Source organism: Oenanthe melanoleuca, chromosome 10, assembly GCF_029582105.1.
Source record: "Oenanthe melanoleuca isolate GR-GAL-2019-014 chromosome 10, OMel1.0, whole genome shotgun sequence".
NCBI classification, from domain to species: Eukaryota; Metazoa; Chordata; class Aves; order Passeriformes; family Muscicapidae; genus Oenanthe; species Oenanthe melanoleuca.
In genome coordinates this window covers 4,021,423-4,046,181 of record NC_079344.1, presented here as the reverse complement: position 1 = coordinate 4,046,181, position 24,759 = coordinate 4,021,423, and the positions used below count along the sequence as shown (strand labels likewise).

Genomic DNA, 24,759 nt, shown 5'->3' with positions numbered 1-24,759 from the left:
CTTCACAACTAATAAACAGCTAAAAATGTGACTGCCTTGAATGCCTTCCATTATCTTTAAATCATTAAGAAAAGGCAAAGTGGGTTTTCCAATCCACAATGTGTTCCCTAAATCCTCAGGAGCCATGTGTATTCCACACCCACTGCAAGGCAGGCACAGCTGACAGCACATTCAGAAGGCTCTGTGGCTCTCACTGTGAGGACAAGCATCCTTCATGTTCCTCAGACCTGTGCAAAGGCCATGTAATCAGGCACAGACATGGCTGCACCAGGGAGGAACAAGCCTCAAAACAGAGCTGTCAAAACCCCATGGTCTCCTAACCCTTGTGTCAAAAATCTCTCCAGGCCACAGGAAAAGCAGCAGGACAGGGCAAAGAAAAGGAGAACACACAGCTCCTGGAGCAACTCCAGCACCAACTCAGCTTTCTCTCCCAGCAATGGCCAACTTGAACTACATGAAGCTGGCTACAGTCACTTACAAAGCTCTGCCTTGGCCCTAGCTTTGCAGAGCTTGATCAGCAGCACTCCAGCAGGTGAGGACCATGCACATCAAAGACCACTGAAGGCCAGCAAAGTCTTTTCAAACAAAAAAAAATGGGGATACTTGGACAATTCAAAAAGAGCATTATCATAAATGCCTCCAAAAAATAAACTGAGAATCAAATTTCTCTTTATATATATATACTTTCTATACAGGAAGTATAGGCTGATACAGATTATATATAAACTGGCCTCTCTCTCTCTCTATATATATATATAGGCCAGTTTAAAAAGAAATCAGCTGAAAAGTTCACATTTTCTATTATATTCTCCCTGACTTTTCATGGAGTTCACGATGAATTTCCATGCAAGGTTTTGAAATACAGCAGTATTCTGTTCTGGAGCTGAAAGGCAGTCAGGCAGGTCTGTGGCAGATGGTGTCTCACCAGGCTGTTGAGCTTCTCAGCAGAGACCAGGTTACTTTTGCAGTGTGCACTCAAATCTCACTGTTTGAGAACAGCTTTTCAACCAAAAGGAGAAATGGGTCCTACATAACTCAATAAGGACTTAGACACTTCTGACCTGGTAAAAAATGTGAAAACTCCTCTCTCCAGGATTCCTCATTACAACTCGAGATTTTTCCAGCAGGAAGTTGGAGATTTTCCCTCCATCTGGTTCTCCACCTGGGCTAAACTGTATTTCAAAGTATTTCCCCTGCAATGAATAATTCAAGCTGTTAAATGGTTAGTAAATGCAAATTAAAAATTGTGCATTTGTACTGTATTCCAAACAAGGTTGAGAGGATATTTCATCTTTATGGTTACCTCAAGGTACAACCTAAGCTAAGACTGTTGAACCACCACGTTTTCTGTATTTATACAGCTCGACATGAACACAGGCCATGTTAATGCAAACACAGAAAGGAGATCAATGGCTTCTCTTCACTGCTAAGACTCTTGCTTAGTATCAAGGAAACCATGAAGCTTACCTACACAGCAAGTCAGTTCAACAGATTTACAACCAAGAGCAAACTGTTCTGCCTGGAAGCAAAGCAAAGCCATGATCTCTTGCTTTCAGGGAGATATTAACTGCATTAACACTCACGTCAGTCAAGGTACACATCTCTAATTTTTTAAACCTACATGTAACTTTTTAAAATGGAACCTGTGGTGTGCAATTTAGAGAGTAGTAATTTAAGAGATTATCTTGACCCTTCTGGAATGACAGACTGAAGGTAATTCCTGCCTACTGCCTGTATAGTATTAGGAAAGGCTGCAGCCTTGGTATTTCAAAAGCTGTACCCAGTATATATAGAGAAAGAAATGCACAACCTATACAGAATGAAACAGAAGCTTCTGACATCTACCATGGTTTAAAACACACTTTATATCTTACCCAGATTTACCTCACCTATAGTAAATTCATATTATATCCCTGAATATTGTCTCTGTAACAGCACAGAAGGTGGAAGAGTAAAGTCATCTTGAAGGTAGAGGGACTTACAAATCTGCTGGAGTTGTTGTTCCGTACAGTTTTTGCATTCCCAAAGGCCTCCAGTAAAGGGTTGGATTGTAGAATAATATCTTTAACATGCTAAAATTTTAGGAAACAAAAGAAATGCAAATTCAGAAACAGATACTTTTAAGTTCTTAAATTTATTTTATTTTACAAAATCCCAAACCTATGACATATAATAATAAAATAAAAAGGCAAGAAATCCTGCATCTGGAAAAATTCTCTTGATCATCAAAGGAACAGAGCTTTTAGTTCCTATTTTTAAGGAAAATCCTATAGAATTAAACAAAATGCCTGTGGCTAAAACCTGGTTCTGTGCATTGCTCTGCCAAGCAACACAGCTGATAAATTAACCTGTTTTTTCCATCATCTTCATTTTAAATCACATTTACATGTGAGCATTTAATTTTCTGGAGGGATCAGGAACCACAACCAATTAAGACAGAGTAGCATAAAATTTAGGAATCTGCAAGTGCTTCAGCAGTCTGTTTTGGGATATGACTGATTATTTGGGACTGATAATGCTATCCAGTTGTCTTAGAAAGCAAAGTAATGTGTTTCTATTGTCTCTTTATCTGGTCCTGGGAGCTCAAAACATGGAAAAGACATTAGCTTTGGAAAAAACCCAATGCATGTAGGGTTGTGAAAAGAAGATGGAATTTTATTTCAAAAGAAATGCTCAAGGAAACCTACCAACCTTATCAACTTAACTCTGTAATTACTAACTATTACTCTGTAATTTTTTGATTTTGTACAAAAAGCTGGACTCTTTCAAACAAAATATTTACTTATAAAGTATGGTTATATTTATTGCAAAATAACACAACGCACTCTCCCTCTGGATCATACTCTTGGTTACTGAGTTATTCTCTGCAATGGTCCCAGTGTCAATGTTGCACAAAACTACTCAGAAAGAACACACAGAGACTGCAATCGAGCAAAAATTACAGAAAGCATGCAACAGGAATGGACTGGTAAAAGCAGTCACTACCTACCAGTGCCTGTCAGTGAAGGAATGACACTGTAATGTCATTAAGAGAGTTTTTATGGCTATTTCACTTAGAACAGACATCAACAGCATCAGTATTACCAAATGCAACTATTTATTCTTTCAGGCAGCTTTCACACACCCTGATTTTGCCTAGGTAGCCTCATAAAACAAATTGACCTTCTTGCTGTGCCTCTTTGATGTATAAACTAGAAATTTAAAGGAAGCAACAGAAACTCAAAAAGCCAGGTCAGTTTTCAATAAAATGCCAATACAGGAGGAAAAAACCATACATCTACTAAAAGGATTGATTGTTGTTCTTGATCTGGTTTAGAACAATTAAAGTTCTCTTACCACTTAACACCCACCCCCTAAAAACAAAAACTCACCCATCCTGCAGATGCAATTCAGCAGAAGGGCTACAGCACCTGGAGCAGAGCTGATTCTGGCCCTGTGGCTGTCCCTGCCATGGCTCCCATGCAGCATTCTGCAGGTGAGCAGAGCTGCCCAGCTCAGGGCTCTCTGCTTTAGGGCACACATGTTTCTGATTGCTCCTCCCCAAGATACACAGGTCAAAAGAGCCTCTTGTCTGCCAGTGTCTGCCCCAACATTCATTCCACCTCCCAAGTGAACCTAGACTAAACTTATGCTTCAGTATTACTGTGGATCAACTCACCTGCACTTTAGGACCACCTCCTGAAATTTTGGAGACATAACTCATGATATATTTAGCAGCTACAGTCTTTCCAGCACCACTTTCCCCACTATAGAAAAAGAAACACAAAAATGCACACAATTAGTTTTTAAGTAACTCTACAATAAATTACAGGGGTAATTTGAAATTCATCTTGTCCAAGCAAGGTGAGGTACCTTAATTCAATACACCACATTCAGACTGAGTAACCTGATAATACAGACTGTGATACAGTGTGGTAGCATTGTACTTGGATATGTTTGTGAGTACAGAACTCAGAATACAGCATCTAGCATGGATGCCAGGGCCTCTCTGAGACTCCAAGGTCAGAAAAGCACATATATTGAGAAACATCTACTTAAACCAAGATGCTCAAAAGAGAATTTGTGTGTTAAAGACTCAATTCCCACCCATTTAGGGGAATTTCAGGTCTTGGCAAAAAAACTAATTTGAAAATCTGAGCTGTGCATGCCATGCTAGATACCTACTTCATTTTGGTAGTTTTTTGTTTTAGGTGTTCCTGAATAAAATAATGAGGCATTATTAATCACATCCTGAATGACGGAAGAACTACCTTCCTGTTCCTATGCCTCTTGACACAGGGTACAAGAAGTTTTAATATCCCATACTAGCTCTCACAATTCCTTCCTTCCTTCCTTTATAATATTTCACTTCAATGGTGAATGGTGTTTACAACATCAGCAGCTCTGCCTTCTTTCAATCAGTAAGTTTCTCAAGAGGGAAAGAAGACTGGCATGCCAGACAATCCAACCTCCCTTCACTCCATCCCTTAAAGCTTCTTCCCTTCCTTTCAAGAGAATTCCTCCAGACTTCATGAAGTCTAGTGCAAGTCAGCTCTGACCTTAATGCATTTCCCGTGACCTGGATAACTACACTAAAGCAAAAACAACAACACACAGATGTCAGTTCAATGTCACAAAAAATTAAAATAGTTTTAGTTTAAAAAGTTAAAACAGCACAGATTTTCACAAGAGATAAAGCTATCTTTAAACCCCTGAATAATTTCAGTGAACACTGTTGACTCTTCTATCCTGCACCCACTTGTTCCTGGATATGGATCAAGTGCACATCTTTTCCTGCACAAATTTTAGCTACATCTGCCAAAGAAACATCAGCATGTCCTGAACAGGAAAGGGACTCACCGAGAACGAACAACTCAAAGCTCCTTATCAGCATGACTAACAGACACATTTTTAAATGTTTCATTCTGGAAAATCTCCCCAAACTGCCAAGCTGCAAATGTCTTTTACGTCTTTAAAGCTTCCAAACAATACAGAAATACTGAAAGGCTCTTGAAAATTATTTTCCCAGAAATGTTTTCATGCTTTTATCTTCTCCTGACTACAGTTTCACAGATCAAACTGAAAACCTGAAAGGGTGAAAAAGTACTTACTGAGCATCCATCTGTGGAGCACAGACCACGATTATTATTGTTCTCCTGAGTCACCTTTTCCCAACAACCAAGAAAGCATATATTATGCATATCTACTACATTCACAGGGACAGAGTTTGATGAATGGCAAACTGCTTTTAAAAGTTCCAATCATAAATAGTTCAATAATTAAAATAACATTTCTTCAAAATCTGCTGGCACTAAATTTGTTCTTCCTGTAAAACCAGACAAACCAACTGAACCTGAATCATACTCTGAGTTTACAAACTGCAGCTTTCAACTGAGTGCAAGGAAGGATGCAGGGCCAAATACTGAATGATTCTGATCAGGTATTATTTACCACACAGTAAAAATAAAACACATTTCTGTAAGATTTTCTTCAATGCATCCATTATCCTTCTCCTCCTTGCTTAAATTAAGTGTGGCTTGTATTTCTTACTCCACAGTATCTGTCACAGAACTGACCTGGAGCAATAAAGCTCCATTTTATTGTTATCCTCTGTTTCAAAATAAGTGGTCCTTTCTAGCAAATTAATTTGGCCAGAAGATTACCTTCCAGTTTGCTTCAGATTTATGCATGCATACACTCTTTTTTAGTTTTAGGTTTTTATTGATCAAAGACCAGCAAATTGCTCCAATTAAACTAGAATAAAACAAGAGGATGCATTATTTATGAACAAAAGTAGCTTTATCTGATGGGATGGTATCCTGCCCCAAATAAAGCTCAGGTATTCAAACAAAACAAGGAAATCATGGCATTACTGCCAAATGGTTCCCATGCAGCTGCTTCATATAAACCTTATTGCTCTGCTGCTATTAAAACTATTTTAAGAAGATATAAGAATCATCTAGCTTGGTAGCCTCAAGTATGTTGGAAGCAAGTAAGTTTTTAGAGCTTGAAAAAACTCTTAAAATGGCTTAAAGTGGATCGTGGTACTGACAATTTTCTCAGAGACTTTTCTTGCTGGAAGTAAAACTAGCATAGAGTTTCAGTCACTAACAAAAACTATAATGCCTCAAAAGACATATTGATTCTCCTAGCACTATTTTCCACTTCAGAAAAATGACATTTTCATTCAAAAATTCAATTAATACTTAGCTGAAATCAGAATAAGACCATAAACACAGAAGGAAATTTTTTGCTCCTTGCTTCCTTCCCAGAGGAAACAATCAGTAATTAGAGAAGTATGATCCGATACATTGCATCATCCTTCTCTCTAAACTTAATTTTCTGAGTAACATTTAATACGGTATCCATGGCTGTAGAACAATACAAGTGATGCTTATCTACATCACCAGGACAATGTAGGAATTTCAATACCAAATATTTATAAAGAACCTTCGGATCTGCCAGTAAAGAACACTGTATATGTAAAATACTCTGATATATTTGGGTAAGTTTTTTAGTTTGTTTACACAGAAAAACTACTTTCTGCAATTATGTTCAGAGAAACCTCAGTAGCATGATTTCAGTGAAATATTTCTCCCTTCTGAATCAGAGCTTTAATCTACCTTTTCTTACAGTGTTAGACTTATGTTTCTACCTCTTCCTCATTAAAATTCAGTCATATTTCCAGTCAGGTTCTCTCCTGATGTTTTAGAATGATCAGTCATTCGAGTCTTCTGGAAAGCTGAGATATAGAAGCTGACTAGAAACCTCATACTGAATTTTGAACTTAATAGATTTAAGATAGACATGAGCTATTCACTAAAAGCAGACCAGGTGGTAAATGACCTTTTCATTAACACCTGTTTGTAGTATATAAGATGTATTGCCTTTTCAGATATTCAGTCATCATACACTGCTTTCCTGGACTCATATGTCACCAAACAAATGGCAAATGTAAAAAAATATAAAACTGCTTTAATGCAACAGCAACATCTCCTGGCAGGGATCACAGAATCAAAATGAAAATAAAATCCTCAGCTTTACAGAAAGGCAAACCTTAAAAACACACTGAAGAAATGCATTTGTTGCTACATTATGGAAGAATATTAATCATAACCTTCACTCTTTCAATTAAAGAACAGTGATAGCCCAGAAGGAATTAAAAGCCATGAGAGAAAATCCTTCATAATTAAAATCTTTACTGGACAAGTCCTTGTTGATAGTCTGGAAGGGCTGCCATGTCACATGGGGGAGAAATGCCAACGGCCTGTTCTAATTGCCACCAATGAGCTTAGTTCAAGAAAGGTCTAAATTAAACATCTTGCCTCAGTAAAACATAAACTGAATGAGAGCTGTGTCAGCCCTGTGAGTGAGCTTCCCCTGCACTCTTGCCCATGCACAGAGCCAGGGAAGACCTGGGGGCACTGCTCCCTCCTCCCACCCAAGCACACCCTGCTCCTGGACTCAGCCCAGCCTGGAGGCAGCCCATGAATAACCTCTCTGTTTATTTACTCCACAGCAGCCATGCAAAGCAGCTCAGCTATGATTAGACGTGCACATGCAATTTTCTTAACATGTATGCAAACACGCTGGAATTACTCAGATAATGAAAAAGCCTTCTCTAGCCTTGGAAAGGTTGTTTAGTAACAGTTTTCCTTTTGAAATTTGTATTATCATATGAAAAGATATTCTTTTTGGTTTGCCACCTATGCAGCCTTTCAGAGAATTGTATTTTCTTTTGGACCTGCTTTCCCAGCTCATTCACTGACTTTTGAAGAGGATGAGTTTTTTCTCTCAGTGTCTAAATGTTCTTGGAGGTAATGTCCAGGTAAAAGGTGTTCTGCCTACATTAGGGACCCTCCTTCACCTGCCTGGAAACACACATCTAGTCTATGGAATGCATGTCCCCTGCCAGGTTTGGAGGTAGCTGCCACAGGTGCCCAAAGCACACGGCAGGAGGACAGAGCAGGTGTGCACCTGCCCCTTTCCCACCATCCTTCTGTCTCCATTCCTGAGGCTCCATATGCAACAGAAGGGCCAGTCTACACCTTATTTCTTACCTTCTCTCTTTGCAAGCCTTTCTTTACAGGGAAATCTGCTACTTTGACAAGGAAAATGAAGGAAAAACCTCGGTACTAGCTGGTTCTGGTCCTTCTGTTCTATCAGGGATTTTCAGTGGAGTGACTCCAAATTCAGACTACTTGTGAAGTAGAGATGTAAGAAGCACCTCACTATGGCCGTATTATCATCACTCATCTTCCACAGGACAATTTTTTACAGCAAAAACCTATGTTTCACTGAACACAAAGGTTCATTTAGAGCTGCTTATGCTCAGCAGCTTCTGTGGCATTGACAACACAGAGCTGTGTCTCAGTTTTTTGAGAATCACCAGTTTAGGGGCAGAAATGGTAAAGCCCCTGGCATCTATTATGTGAAACTGTGGTAGCAGACTCTGAGTTAGGCAGAACATTCATTTCACTGAAGAGCTGCAGAATCCTGGAAGCTGCCAGTCTGCAGCAATTTCAGTGCCTTCTGGTCCATACAATAAAACATAAAGCAAGCAAACTCCATACTTCAAGAAACTTCCTTGTAAAGCGTGCCCTTGTTGTTGGAAATACTGATCACATTAAATCAGAAAATACAAAATGTATCAAAACAGCTTAGATCAAATGTGGTCCAAACGATTAAAGTATCAACCAAAGGGTATCAATTTAGTGAGCAGCTGAGTTACTTATTATTTATAAGAATAATTTCTAAGTGTCCTAAAAAAATCAAAAACCATAATGAAAACTACTTGTAAATCTAGTCCACTGTAGTTTCTACAGTGTCTGCAACAAAAATATCAAAGGAAAGATAAATGTGTAAGAAGGGAAAAAAGGTCTCTGAAATATGCCTTGCAAACATGATCCTTCTTGTTTCGGTTTTGCAGATTTCATTTAACTCCTGCAGACTTTGAATACACACTGTGCACATGCTGAGAGAAGTTTCCCTCTGCACATACAAAATGCACATTCCAAAGAGCATTCAAGTACATCATCCAGCATTCAAGTACAAGAATTCTCATGTAAAATTAAAACTATGTCTGTATCTCAGATCTGCATCTCAGCTCTCTCACAATGTGACTCTCTGCACGCATTGCACTGTGGGGCATACACACGACCAAAAAGTAGGGGTTTTATTCACAATCCATAACAGCTCAAAGATTTTCACTGTAAATTTAGCTTCATGTGAAATCATCCCACTCTCTTGGATGCTACTTTATGCCAGAAGCAAAATCCCAATTTTACCCATTCCTAACAGGTCTCAATTTGACAACACGTGCCTAGTAAACCTCAGCACAGCAATAGGCATCAGTTTTTCAAAGACTGAGCTCAGGGAACCATTCAACCATCCTATGGCACTAAGCTGTCCCAAGGGCCCAGGAGCAAACTGTTCTGTTACCACCTGCTTGGCCTTCCCAGGTGTAAAATCCATGCACAGCCTTGGAGGCCCCACCCAGCTCTGTGAACAGGTAAAGGGCAGCTCCAGGTGCTCTGCACTGAACCTCCCCAGCAGCCCTGTCAGAGGGGGCAAAGGGTCCCAGCTGCAGGATCCTGCAGTCCTTGCTCTCCACACATTTTCTTTTATCATGCAAAAAACCCACAGATGAGAACAAAGTGTAACTCTGGTCCCAAAATTCACTTCAACTGTCATTTAAATAATGCCTGTCATTAAAAAAGCTGAGTAATAATTCCACAGTGAATTCCATGGTTTAATAATTAAAATAGATCAATAGTGAAGACAAAATTAATTTCCCAGTATCTCTTGCCTTTTGTCTCTGAGTGAATGCAAGTAAAATTCCAAAGGGAACAAAAGACCATGATAAATGCAGTCCATGTGGGATTGCTGATTTTAACAGTATCTGTGGCTGTACAGCTGTTAATCCAACCCCCTCATGTAGTCATTCAAGCTGTTATAATTTTGGTATTGGACAAGAAGCTGGCTGCATGAGTAAGATTTCTTGTGGTTAAGCTAGCATCAGGATTTTACTGGAAAACAAAAAGCAGGGTCAGAAAATACTTAGCTCACCCAGAAAATCCCAAAATGTTAATGTAGACAGAATAATTTTATTGCTATAATAAACTTTCTGCTTCTTCAAGTTAAAATACCGTAAGAAGATAAAATATTTTTTACCGATTTTTTTTCTTACCTAATAATGACACACTGATTTTCTCTGTCAATAATCATGTTTCTGTACATGCTGTCAGCAAGAGCATAAATATGTGGTGGGTTTTCATACTGTGCCTAGGAGTGGAAATAAAGAATAATTTTTCAAGACAGCATTAAAAGATGCTGAAAGAGCAAAATAAATTTAAATTGGAAGAGTTATTTCTCTGGAAAAACTAATTCTGGAGAAAACTTTATAGTGAATTTTCCCCAATAATTCTTTGGTACTTTTAATAAAAAGAAACAAAACAAAACTCTCTAGACTTTGTTAGTGAACTTTCTCTCATTCATAATTTTCTCCTAAAAACACTTCGTTCTAAAAATGGCTTCTGCTGGAAATGTATTACTTGTCCAAAGGAAACTCACACAATTTAAGCCTATCCCACCAGTGGTCATGTACTAACAATGCTCCCCCCCAGCAGCACTCAGTGCCTTGGGTCCCATTTTCATCCACTGGCCATCCAAATCCAACAGCTTACCCAAGTGGACACACCCAAATCAAGCAGGAAATTTAATTTCAAGGCCCTAACATTCTTGTGCTGACTCACTCTTCAAGCTGTATTTTCAAAAGTGAATTTTGGCACCTCATTTTTTTTTATTGTTCTTGTCCAGTTAGAGAGTTCAGTCTCCAGATTCACTAATGGCCATTTTGTGCATATGACAGCTTAAAAATTGCCTTTGTAGGAGCAGGGACATGTCAAGGAGAGATACATAATATGGATTAGAGCTAATCAATACAAGTATTTTCTTGAAATATTGATCTGACATTGCAGGGAGTTCAATCTGAATACTCAGTCTATGGCAATAACTATCTGCCAAGCTGTCCCAGGCCAGCACAATGCTAGCAAACCCAGAAACAAAGTGTTAAACTATGTAGAATAGTATTTCCAAGCCCCTGCATACTGCACAATATTTTAGACTGCTTTACTTACTGCTCCTTGGTACATTTCTATTTCCTTTTCTCCAAAATATGGCATTTGCTTGAAAGGATTCACAGAGATTAACACGGAGCCAATGTATGTCTGCATTCAAAAGAAGTTAAGGTTCATAAAGTATCATCTTACTACTAGTGAAAAAGAACTTTTCCACCTATTACATAATACTTCAAATAATAGTAAAAACCACCACAGCTTACAACAATTGTTAATAAAAATTATATTAGCAGGCTTACAAGAATATAAACATACCATTCAATTGGAGTATTTTAGTATTATCTTATTTTAGGACAAGCTAAGTACAGAAACATGTTTTAAAAGCCCGAAACATGATACACCCTGAATAAAAATAGAGAAAGGAAATGGTACATTTGAACTGGTTTTAGTCCTTTGTAACTGAGGAGGCCATATTGTAAGTATTAGAAAATATTGGTTTGACCTTTGCAGAATATAGTGCAGTGACACATTCTGATCTCACAGGACAGTGCTGAGCAAGCAGAGCTGGATGGAAATGCTACTGTCGAGCCAAATTAGACAACTCAGCTGCATGCACTGGGGGGTGCTGGGGGAATTGGGTAATTCAGTCTGTGGTGTTATTTTATGAGTCTATTAACAGTCCCTCAGAGTCCTCTCCTGCAGACTGCCCTGTACCAAGACACTCAACTTAAAGTTATTATTAGATTTTTTGCAACATTTTTAATATAGTATTTCATCATTCTGCATTTAGCTGCACATGCTCTGCATTTCAAATAGTCCATAAACCTTTGGAACTACAGCTGCAGTGTACACATAGAAAGCACCTGATAGTAATTCACAGGTATCAGTATCAGTATTTGTCATTGAGCTGGGAGGTAGCAACAAGCCCACACCTATGGCACCAAAATGTTGTACTGCATGTTTCATTAACAATCTGGAACTGTTCATAGGCAAACTTGCTATCTATCCTTTCTGCAGAAAGTAGAAAAATTAACAAATGTATCCTGTTGGATTTTCCTATGTAGGAATCTCCTACTGTGGTGCCAAGGCACAAAAGGTAACGTGTTAGAGAAGAACTATAACTCAATGAACATAATTTCTGTAATATCAATTTGCAATGCTTTTTTCATACATTTTTAAATTAATTCAAAGAGTGACAACATCTGGGTCTTGGATATAATAGATCAATTACTCATTGTGTCAGTATAAACACTTGAAGTGACAGTTTTGTTGATAAACAATACCAGCATTTTCTGGGATGATTCCGTCATCTCTGTACAATGTAGCACTGAGAAATGTTCATTCATGGGTGGACATGCAAACAATTCAAATATTCAAGAGATGATCTTCAGCTTTGAATGAAAAGCCTTCACAGAATTGCAAAAGGAGTTCTCCCTCCATGAGGGAAGACTGATCCCTCAATGTGACCACCAGTCCCCTTGGAAAACACAACTATTCTGACTTCAGCAGAAAGAATTTTGAACTGCTTTTATATGAAATTTTTTTTAGAAAAGCAAGCCTTGGGTAATGAAGTCTGGTCTTCCTGTTAGCATGTTTAGGTATTTAAATTTTCACATTTTCATTAATCATAGAAAAAAAAAAAAGTGAGAACACTGAAGATTTACAGATATTGACATTATTCACCTGTTTCCTTCATCCTATGATTCACAGTATTAACAATACCAGAATAAGTTGTAAATGGGGTTACGTCACAGAAGAAATGCTATTTTGAAAGCATTATTATTTTGGAGGTATAGAAGACAGCACATCAATAAATGTAGACACACTTATTATAACCTATTAATTCTTGCTCTTAGAAGTAACATTACCTCAGGAAGCTTCAGGGGTCACATGAATGCATAAATACATGGAGGTACATTCTTCAACATATTAAAAAGAATATATTAAAATATTTTTGATCTTATTTTCAACCCTCATAATTAGCTGAGTATTAAAAGCCTTTTCTGTTATCTCAGGTGAAGTGTCACATAAAATGTTGAGCACTCTTGAATAATCTGCTTAAAGAGAATCCGTACATATAATTAGTGTCACATTCCACAAAACCAACAAAGGATACAAAAATATAGTCATCCATGTATCGTTTCTTTAGGTTCTCCACTATGGAATCCTCAGTGATTTTGGAAAGCAGGACCATATCATCCACTCCGCTGTGCTTGACATTGTGGCTCTGCCAGTGGTATCTATAGTGTCCTTTACTGCCCTGAAGGAAAGCACAATGAACATCACAAAGGTTACAATTCTCATCAGCACTAAGTAACTGAAAACCATTATTCAAATTCCAACTTCCCAAATGTTTTTCTTTCACCGAATTCTATTCCTTGATCCAGGCATTCTATGAAAGCACATATAAATGGTATCAGCTGACGTGCCTCTGCGCTGTTAGAAGAATTGTACTGCCCTCCAAAACTAGAAGGTAATTCCATGGGGTTTTGTGACCACCTACACACAGAATGGATTTCAGATGGCAGACATTTTTAAACCTAGTAGAAAAAAAACCCCAATTATTTCAACTGAGATGCAGCTATTGGAAGCTAAGGATGCAAAAATTACACTCCTACATTGTAACTATTAGCAATGAGGATAATTACCATCACCACAGTGAATTCCTCATCCTTTACAGTCTTTGAAGTCAAAGCTGCACATAAGCTGTTACTGGAGGAAGCTGTGAGCCTGCTGCAGTTAAGTATTCAGTGATGTTCTGCAAAGTATGTACCCCAGCTTGTCGGCTGCTTGTCTTCCCTTTTGATCTGTTAGTCACCATGCTTAAGTGACATCTAAATAGATACTCTCTCCCCACACTCAGAGACTACTATTTCAGGATAGTACTAAAACATATGACATTTCATGCTGTACCACTTGAAATCAAAATCTGTTTTTCTTCCAGCTGATTTGAACAGTAGTTTGGTTCCATGGATACACCCACAAACAAGTTTAAAATGCAGTCGACATCAAGGCTATTAATTCAGCTATAAATCTGCTCCCCAAACCCAAACCTATTTTCTGCAGCCTAGTAGACAACACTAATGGAGTTCTGATCTCTTCCCTTTTTCTACTTAATTTTTGCTTGTACAATACTTAAATGCTGGAATTACCACATTTAACACTGTAAAGTGATCAAGTATGCTGTTAAAGATGTGGCCAACAAAATGCCAATTCCGCAAATTCCCCTAATTCTTTAATGCTACAGTTTGTTACAATGTGATTTAACTACACTGCTCAGGGGAACTTATCCAGGATCAAGTCACATCCACCAGGATGCAAGCAATTTATTATTATAAAGTATATTAATTATTTTATTCTGCAAAAATTTTACAGAAGAGAATTTAGGTATTCTGAACACTTCAGCTGCATTGGTATTTCACAATGGGACATCAGCAACTTACAGAAGGGCAACTTTTGTATGTACACAGTTCTGCAAGAGCAAATGACCCACACAACTGTACTAACACCAAGTGCTATACCAGGCCTACAGCTTGGCTTAATGTTGACTAACATAAAAGACCAACTAGATTTTCACCTCGAGTTAAATTAACTTCCACTAAATCCTGCTACTGCAGACAGCACAGAAGCTGCAGGCTTCATGTTCTTTCACCTAAGTCTCCAGCCACAGCTAACCTGATGCAGATCCATTACTGCTAACACCAGAACACTTTCAAATATAGTGCAGCTGAGGTAAATATGTCTGAAAACACAATCTCAGCAATTTGCTTCAACATCCACAAGCATACATGAGCTTCAATAAAATAATAACCCTAAACTAGCTAAGCTTGTGTGAAAATTGTCAATTTTCTATCTGTACAATGGAAACAGTGATCTTGAAGCACTGAGAAACCAAAGAATCCATTTTTATACTGTCATAAAACATATGACTGAAAATACTAGTTGAAGCTTGGGTTTTTGGAGAAAACAGAAGTCCAAAGGAGAAGCATAATTTCCTTCAGTGTATTCATCAGCTATTTGTGATATTAAACCTGGAAAAAGGAACCGACCGGATGGACAAGAAACATACAGTATCAAAATAAATATGGATAATTAGATTGCTCACAAAGCTATACAGAATGTGATTTAGCATCAGATAATGGAGTAAGCTATAGAAAATGTGTAAGAAATGAGACTGGGAAAACAATCAAGCTTCCCTTTGGAAGGCATGGCATCAGACCCAGTGAGCTCAATGAGCACAAAGCTTGCAAAGCCACAAGATACAAAGAAAATGTGCACACTGTCTGCAAAACAGCAGCTTTATGCAAGTCACTGACTGTTGCTGACTGTGATTAAGCCACACACAGGACCAGGCCAAAGGGTTCTTCCCCAAAAGAAGAGAGCAGTGCCAGGGCAGCCCAGCTCCAACCACAGCAGCAGCCAAAGCTGAGCCACACAACCAAAGACACTGCAAAGCACAGAGAGGTTTAACTTAGGCAGTAGCCTAAACACCCAGGAAAGCACTGACATAGAAGACAGCTGAGAGTGATGGCACTGAGCAGTTCACATTAAAATTGTAACTCAATTGAAATGGCATTATCCTTTTCCTTTCAAAACATGGCCCTACATTCTAATGTGCCAAGAAGCAGGAAATCACCACCAGATTATTGTCAGGCTCATCCCTGGGATCTAAAAATAAGCCCAAGCTTTAGTAGTGCCTGACCAGCCATGGTTAAGTTTTGCTCTCACTCTTCCTTCTCCAGGAAGTAACACCAGTGGGATGGCTGGGTGCAGTGGCTACCACCTCTTTGTCCGGGCAACAAAATAGGGAGTGTTTTTTAGAGGACACAACCCACTCCCAAGTTCTTGTCCTTCCAAGCATGAGCAATGACTACAGAGTCTAACCTGAAATTAGCAACTTCAGTCACTTCCAACTGGTAATATAGCCAAGTCCAGCTAACCACTAACTGGTTTTTAACACAGCATTGAAATTAAAAAAAAAAAAAAGAAATTTAAAAAATCTTCCTACAATCAATCATCTGAAAAAACTTCACACAATAGCAGTTATAAAAGCAACTCTTCATCTTACTCCAGACTGAGTATTTCCCAAAGGTCAAGGCTACATGCTTAAATATTACACTAATGATTTGTTCTTATTGTATATTTCTTGAGAATTTAAGTGCTTTTTTTTTTATTTTACTTTTTTTTTTTTCCCCCCCAGAGCTTTCCATCATCTAGATAAAAATGCAGCACTCTAGTCTGGAGACCGTGTACAATTGAACCTGCTTTGCAGGGTGCACTCAGGCTAATTCACTCAGCTGCTGATTACCCTCTGCTGTCCAGCACACCTCTCCCTCCACCCCTCTCCAGACGGATCATCCAGATATGATGGATCTTGTGTCCTTCTTTCCCAGAAGGTTCTTCAGAGCCAGTAGCACAAGGCCGGCAGAGCTGCCCCACGCTGATGTTGCAGCAGCCCCAGCCAGGACCTGGTACCTCCAACAGAGCTCCCTGGACCTGGTCAGAGCTGGCCAGAGAGCCCGAGGTCCAGCCCTGGGCCAAGCCATGGGTCAGGTGTCAGCAGAAGCTATTTGGCTTCTCTTAGGTTTTCTCACTGAAAGGTGTGATCTAGCTGTACTGAAGTAAGCAAATAAAAGTCTATGTCAGCACTAACAATGCCTGAGCAGCTGGAAAAAGATGAGCTTGGCAGATTAAGAAAAATACAAAACAAAATAAAAAACCAACTCCAAAACAAAACACATCTCAAGAGGCTGCTAAAAGCCACAGAAGTGGAAACACCAGTGTAGAACAACCTGGCTGCCAGGCCTCCCCCAGGCTCTTCCCTGGCTTCCAACCTCAGTATCTGCCGCTGCACAGGGAGGGGAGGCTGGATGGCAAGGCTGCAATTAAAGGCGTGTACCACAGTGCTGTCAGCTGTTATTATTCATTTGGTTGCTGTTTTAGGCTCAAACTCAGATCTGCTCTGCACTGACAAGAATAATATTTACGAGTCACGGGCTGACCCCATGAGCTCGGGGCCTGAGGAGCGGCACAGCGGCCCTGGGCTGCAGGGCCCCCTCAGCACCCCAACAGCCAACACCAGGAACCCCAACATCCATATTTTCTCACTCTGAGCGTGTCCCTGAACAGCCACTCATTAACTGATTAACACAACTGCTACATTAATACCGAGAAAGGTGATGCAAAATATGCTCTATGTACTGAATACTGCCTACACCCTCCTGCACTACTTTGGCTACTGGCAGTATAATATGGTTACAGCAGATCATAGTTTTGTATGGAATGAATAAGTATTAATAAGACATTTATTTCCAGAATTTATTTTTGCTGCCCTCCACCTTGTGTTACAGTAGCAACTGCTGTTTTTGTATTTTTGCCTTTATTATTGTTTGTATGTTCTTGCATTATCCTAAGCAACACATATTTGATGTAGCTATAAAAAGACAAAGTCATGCTGTGTCACAACATGGGTTTCCTTTTAACTGGAAAAAAAAGCAAATATTTTTATATTTCAAGGTGTTTAAAAATAGAATATTAAAAATGAAGCACTAAAAACAAGGGATCAGAAGAGGCTGTATATTCAGTGCCTGAGAACCTTGTTACTCTTTGTCCACCAGAACTCTCACTAAACTACAACCACCTACATGCCATCAATAATCATTCTCCATTTCCACAAAGGGAAAAATTGCCACTCTGAATCTCTGACAGCTTTTTTTGGTAGCAAACATCAATGTCCCATCACAGAAGTGATTCTCAGCCTCCACGAGGAGTAGGAGTCTCAAGTGATCACAAGCATGACCTTTTCTTCCCCTTTTCCAATGACACAGTACTACTGCACGAAATCCTTGTAGTCCTGGAGCATGTGCCTACCTTCTCAGCTCAGTATTATGAATACAATAGTAAATGAGACACATACACATTAGCCAAAAAGTGACAAAGCTGCACACCATTTACTTTAGACCTGACATCATCAATTCTTCTACCAAAAGAGCCTACCACCAGTCTCATACATACATAATTTGTATCAGTTTTTCCATCTAACAAGAAAATAAACCCACGGCTTTCTGCAATGATATCATCTGTCAAAATTAGCAAACTTTTCTAATCCACTTAGAGGAATCTTTCACATATTTCTGAAAAGTGAAAAGGTCTGCTGTTCCCAGAGAATACTGCAAAAATACTTAATGTGAATTTTGGTCCTTGACTGGGATAATCAAAACAGAGAAGCTATAGTGAACAAATGTGCTCCAAAATAGCTCTTGAATATCTTATATTAGAAAAAATACTTCTTGGCTGCAATGATGTGACCATATTTCTGAGAGGAAATTAAAGGAAGACAGTAGAAGCAGCAAGATGGACAAGGATAAAAGGCCATTTATTTAAATTTAAAATGAGGAAAATGTTAAGGGAGATGAAAAGCACTGCTTAAAGATCTGAGGAAATAGCAAAGCAAAAATACTGAGCATCTAAGCAGCAGGACAGACATCTTAAACCAAGAACTAAAAATACCAAAAATGTATTAAGGAATGGAAACTACTAGCAGGTCAATATCCAAAAAAACATAGCTAGGGGAATATAATACTGAGAAACAAATTTCGGGGGGGGGGGGGGTGGAGGGGTGAGGGAAATGTCAAAGAGTTCTCACTGTTTGCTCTGAGACAGGGGTGGATGCAGCCCAACACCACCTGGAGGACTGAGCCCACAGCTGGTCCCAGGCTGCAGGAGATCCCAGTGGTCCAAACATCTGCTCCCATCAGCTCCTGTGCAGGTGCTGCTGCTCCAGCAGGGCCTGGCCCCAGGGCAGCTCCCCACCATCCCCTCCTGCTCTGGAGCCAGGGAGCAGCCAGGATCTACCTCCTGCAGCCAGGGCTGGAGGAGGAGACAGGACAGCAACCAGAGCCTGCTCACCTGGACAGGAACTGCACGCTCTAACTCAACAGGAGTTAGGAGAACATGAGAGTTTACAGGATTTACACATGATGCTCATTTTCAGCAGTCAGACACGACACTGGCATTCTTCTAAGACAAGTAACAGGACATTACCAAAACAGAAGTTACTTCACTGTTTGACCATAAGGCTCATCTGTTGCCTCAGTATTAACTTTTAGTGAAAGTTTTGAAAGTTTATTTTTAATAAGGCATAGTTACACAATGGACTGAAATAAGGACAGGAAAGAAGTCAAATGTGCCTAAGATTTTGAAATAAGTTACAGAAACTGCAGGCAGATACTGGGAAGTAGTTAATGAACCCCTATTTACTTATATTGCTTGTTGGGTGGCTTTGTCCTGATGTTCCAAGAAGTAATTTTCCTAAGGAAATGCAATAATGCTAACGACTTAATATGGTTGATTTGCTCTTAGACATTTATTGTCTTACTTCAGTTATTGAAAAGTCTCCAGAGCTGTTCTAAGTCTGGTCTGTTCCTTGTGGCATGAGCAGCAAGCTTTGCTGGGACAGGATCAGTATAGGCCCTGGCTGCATTGCAATAGCAAGTTTTAGTCCGTGTATCTGTGTGCATACACACCATCCCTGTACTGCAATCATTGCACTGAGCAGCATTCATGCACACTAACTCTTGATCTGTGAATTGTATATGCAGTTTACATCTGTATATACCTATCATGCAATTTAAAAAATGGAGAAGATAAATTACAACAAATATTTTCATCTTGGCTGTGTCAATCTTTAAAGCATAATAAAGATTTGTGTGTGTCACTCTTCTCCATTAAAGACAGGTTTCAAAGCAATCATACACCTTATCAATAATATTATTATGGTCTTTAACTGAAAAACGTAGTTTGAAAATTCCATCAGAAGATTCAGACAACATGTCAGTGCCTCTGCTATAGCAGAAGACCAAAAATATTTTTCCTAGATCATCCTGAAACTAAATCATAAACTGAGGTCCCCTGGGAGTTTCCCATGTGCTCTCCAGAGGGAGGAATCTCAGAGCAGTGTGACTCAGAGGCTCCATGCGTGGGACCAGCATCCCAGCACACGCTGGAGCAGGGAGCCTGTGGATGCTGGAGTTCCTGCACTGCGCTGGTGCCAGTGGAAAATTTCGGAGCAAGTCAAACCCCTGGCACATTACAAAAATACCATCCCAGCCGTGTCCCGTTCTAGCTGATGTCAACACTCACTCCCCTGCCCCACCTCGCAGATTTTGGAATCTCAGGCTTAGCACCAAGCTTTAGACCATCAGGCCACGATTACCGCAGGGAATTCCTCTCTGCTCAGTCACTGATCTCTTTGCAGGGCTGCAGCCGCTCCTGTCCCCTTCCCCTGCCCCTTTTGTCCACGGTAAATAAAGACATTTGCTTGCCCACCAGACCGATACTGCAGACAGTACCCTGAGGGTTTACTGCCCCAGCATCCCCAGCTGACATTCCTGTGACAGGGTCTAACTGGAAACGCCTGGTCACTGCTGGAGCCCAGGACAATGCTGGGATGGTCACTCCCATCAGCAGGCTGAAGGGATTCTGCAGATCACCGAGGGATCTGCAACAGCATTTAGTGGCTGCTCAGCCCAGACTCGGATCCCTTCCCTGATACCACAATGCTCTCCTTCCAGAAAATAGAGCGGGGCAATGCGATATCAAGGAAAAAAAAAAAAAATTTAGCCTTATTCTTTAGCTGCAGGTTTTGCTCTTTTTTATCTATGCAGAATACAAACTAAGAGCATTGCAATATTTCTGAATTACTTAGTATTTAAATTCATAACAAGACAACACTGAAGGATAAAAGGATAACTACATTTTTGCATGTATTAAAAAGGTGGAGAAATCATTCTAGAATTTGTAGGATTTCCAGGGAATAAAACAGCTCATGTTAAAACACCATTTAGATAGCACTCCACCGTACCTGAAGAGTACCAGCTACTGTCTGCATCTACCAAATCCATTTCCACTGATGTCATCAGCACCACCAAACGACTGAAAAATCTCATTCCCAATAACAAATGTTTACATAATCAATTCAATGCTTAACTATAAGCAGAAAGATACTATAAATCCTAAAGAAATAATCAATTGTATCTTTACTTATACTTCTCAATAAAATTACTGAACATCTACATTTTGTTGCATATATTTGTCTTCAGCAATTACTAACGGATTGTAAGAATACAACACATTGGGCAGATTACAGATCTTATTTTAATACTAATTAAGATATTTTTATGTCAACAGTTTGATTTAGTTGAGTAACAGTATGTAGCAATTCCACAAAAATTGAAAGACTAATTTCTAAAATAAACAATAGCTAAATCATCCCTCAGAATAACAACTAAATTTAAAATAATTTGGAGAAAAAAAACTACGGCTGAGTCTCTTTGGTTTTGTTTTTTGGTTTTTTTTTTTAATCATTTTTAAAAAAGCCTCTTTCTGAACTTATTTACAAACAGAGGGAATATAGATATTTTTTTCTGAGTGGAGACTGCCATGTAGTCACATGCCTGCGGCAGTTCAGGCTAAAGAAAAACACTTTTATTGCAACAGGCATGATGAAACTGCAAAAGCTGCAACACAGCAGAAAACAGTGGCCAAGATTGCTCTTCCAACAGCATGTACCAAAAAGCACCTTTGTGCTGACATCAAACTTTATTAGTGCAATGCACTGCTCAGAGTTATAACATTTAACCCTTCTGATACCACAAATAAGATATGCAGTCAACTGCTTATTTCTTAACCTAGGCATTAGCATGGTCATGGGTTTTAAAGTTCAGCTATTTTTGAGGTATGCATAGTTTCAACGGGGATAAGTGGGGCAGGACAAGACAATCACTGCTCTGTGTACCAGGGTGGAGCCTATGATAAAGAGCTTATCTGCTGAATTCCAATGCATACTGTGAGGTTTACACAGGATTTTCCCAAGTCCCCGGCCTCAAGTACGTCTGCTGTCATGTTTGGTGAGAGCTGGGTAATCTGCTCTCGGGCTGTGCTCAGGTGTGGGGCTCAGGGCTGCGTGTTCTGCACAGATCACTGCACTGGGGACCAGGGGAGCTGCAGGCAGCGCAGTCCAGGGGCGCTGGGAGCAGCGATGTGCAGGAACAGCTGAGAGGGATCCCTGCTTCCCACACACCAACATCCCCCTGCACAGGAGCTGCCAGCGCCTCTCACTGTGGACAGAGCCTGGAGCAGCTTTGGGGGGGCAGCAGGAACTCCACACCGGGGGAGGTTCTGATAAAAAAATTGCTTTCGATGTTTATTTTAACTTCACAGAGTGCTGAGCAAAGGGAGTAAAAGCTCCAGGACTGCAGCAGCTTCCTGCTTACCGCTGGCAGCAGCAGGGAAAGGCTCAGGGAGTGGTGCTCACTCACCTACAGCACAGCCTGCACCTGGGTGGTAACATGCATGTGGCTCAACACCTCCTTTCCATATGTTGTCATGTTTTGATACTCATGCAAAAATCAGATTTTACTTCAGTCACTGTGGGAAATAAGACTATTTGACATGTTGACTAAACCTTTAATTTAGCTTTAAAATAATCCAACCTTCGTATTTATTTTAGTGTATTCATAAACAAGCATATCCTTGGTTAATTATTACATAAATACAAACAAGAATTTGAGTATTCCACCTCAGGAATAAGTTACTCATCTTGTCGAGAGACCAAATTTACAAGTTCACTTCAACTCCCAAAAAGTTAATCAAAAAACAACAGATGGCAAAAATCTTGAGAGAAGCAGTAAACATCAGACCCAACAAATCTCACACACTGTGCAGAAGACCCAAGCAGATATTAATCCACTTTCTCAACTGTACATTCACTTCTGTCAGGAGGTAACCTCATGCACATCTTCATTCATCCTTTGTCAGGGCTTTGCTTTTACTTTAACCAATAATCACATTATGCCAGGGCAAGCAGGTCCCACTGAGTGTCCAATGTCCACAACAGACAGATTCTCATGACCAGATTATCTTCCACATGCACATTATTCATAAAGCTGATACTTGTAATTTCCCTAAATTTCTAAAGCAACTTTGAACAATTCAGTCCAGGGCAGCTTGAGGTGAAATACATTTAAAAAACCAGCATGTAACACTGCAGTTGTATAAAATAACTGGCTTATTGTCATTTAATCAATATGTTGTTTACCTCACTTGCTTTTATTAGTTACTTTCAAATCTGGATGACAAGAATGCTGTTCTCTGAACATTTTTTTTTATTAGCCCAGATTGCTTAAGATTGCTAATTTAAGATTTTAAGATTGCTTGCTTAATATTTCATACAGTTGTCTAATTTTCTTCCTCTAAAATCCTATGCTTTAAATTATTTATTCTAATTTTATATTAGGGTTCTATCCTGGCTCTGTAGACATACATATTTCCATAATAAATTCCTGGCTCATATTTCCTTAATAATTCACAAGTCACCCAAGAAAATTAAACTAAAAATCAATATACATGATCTCTATCTCACTGCATTCTGTCAATGAAGATGATATCCCAGAAAGGTGGAAAATAGAAATGCATTGCAAATATGAAGCATTCATTCCACCCTAGTGAACACCATGGTTATTAATGGAAATATGTAGAAAGTATCTGGCCCAATGTTTTTTAATACAACCATCAACAGCTAGGCCTTCATGGTTATTATCTAGACTGTGTATTACCAATGCATGTGTATGATCTCTGCATCCCCAGGATTCTTCTTTTATTAATTCTGGGCAGAAGTTCACTTAACAGCTGAAGTGATGGTGCCTATTAGTCTGTGAAACAGATTTTAACACAGAAACAGCTATTTCCCCTCAATTTTATTTGAGGTATGTGAGACTGTTTAATGTTAATATTTAGCATTCAAATTATTTCTGAACCATAAAAGGTAACAGAAAATTAATTTCGACATCTAGCCGTCTTCGTAACTCTAGGCTTTTACCAGATGTGTGAACAAACACATTATTTGCAAACTATCCTTCTTTCTCCATTGGCAGCATGCATTAGATTCAGTCTCACAGATGTTGTATTGGCATAATTATGCTCTGAGCACAGATGCCAGCCAAAGAAGCTGTTTTAGAAAACCTGTAACTTTATCATCAACTTGGCAGTATTATGCAAAAGTCCAAATTTAAATGTCTTTTAAACCTTGCAATTCAGCATCATAAATATACATAAGGTTCCAATGATTTATGTTAAAGGGGAAACCAAGTAAAAAGCCAAGTGCCAGCTTTGAGGAGAAACTGCTTCAGACCACTGCAGATTAACTCTAGCTTTATTTAAAAGAACCTCTGTAGTGGTGCAGTGTGATGCTGCATTTTCTCTTCCCTTTCATTTCACATTTCTATGTCTTCAGCTAAACTTCATAATGAAAACCCAGGACAGGTGCAATTCAAGTTAAATCACAAGGTTTCAAAATTGGTAATTGAGAAAAACAAGTGTCAGATGCTGAACTGTGGCTGAAGAGTTGTCTTGCAGCACTTTGACACAAACCCACACTAAACTTAAATGCTTGCAATGTACCTTGCTTTCAACTTCTGGACTCATTCAATTTCAGACCTGTGACTCAAATCCACATGAACTGAAGTAATATTGAATTAAAATATAGACTAAAACCAGCTGAATTACTTTTCTATCTAAGCATAATATTCTGATTCAGACAATTGTTTAGTGAATAGCATCTCATTCCCTCCACCCCAAACAACCTGGACATGAACAGATGCTCACATTATCAAAATCCTTTAGCTTTTGGTTGCTGCAATTCATT

At 39.2% G+C, this 24,759-nt stretch overlaps 1 protein-coding gene across 1 annotated transcript in view; it reads right to left on the bottom strand.

Moving 5' to 3' along the window:
- MYO1E (myosin IE) overlaps nt 1–24,759 on the bottom strand; it is a 74,455-nt gene that overhangs the window by 32,010 nt on the left and 17,686 nt on the right. Inside the window, 6 exon segments of the mRNA XM_056499832.1 lie at nt 1,062–1,193; nt 1,983–2,072; nt 3,659–3,746; nt 10,169–10,263; nt 11,118–11,207; nt 13,174–13,317. Coding sequence (XP_056355807.1) covers nt 1,062–1,193; nt 1,983–2,072; nt 3,659–3,746; nt 10,169–10,263; nt 11,118–11,207; nt 13,174–13,317 — 639 coding nt within the window.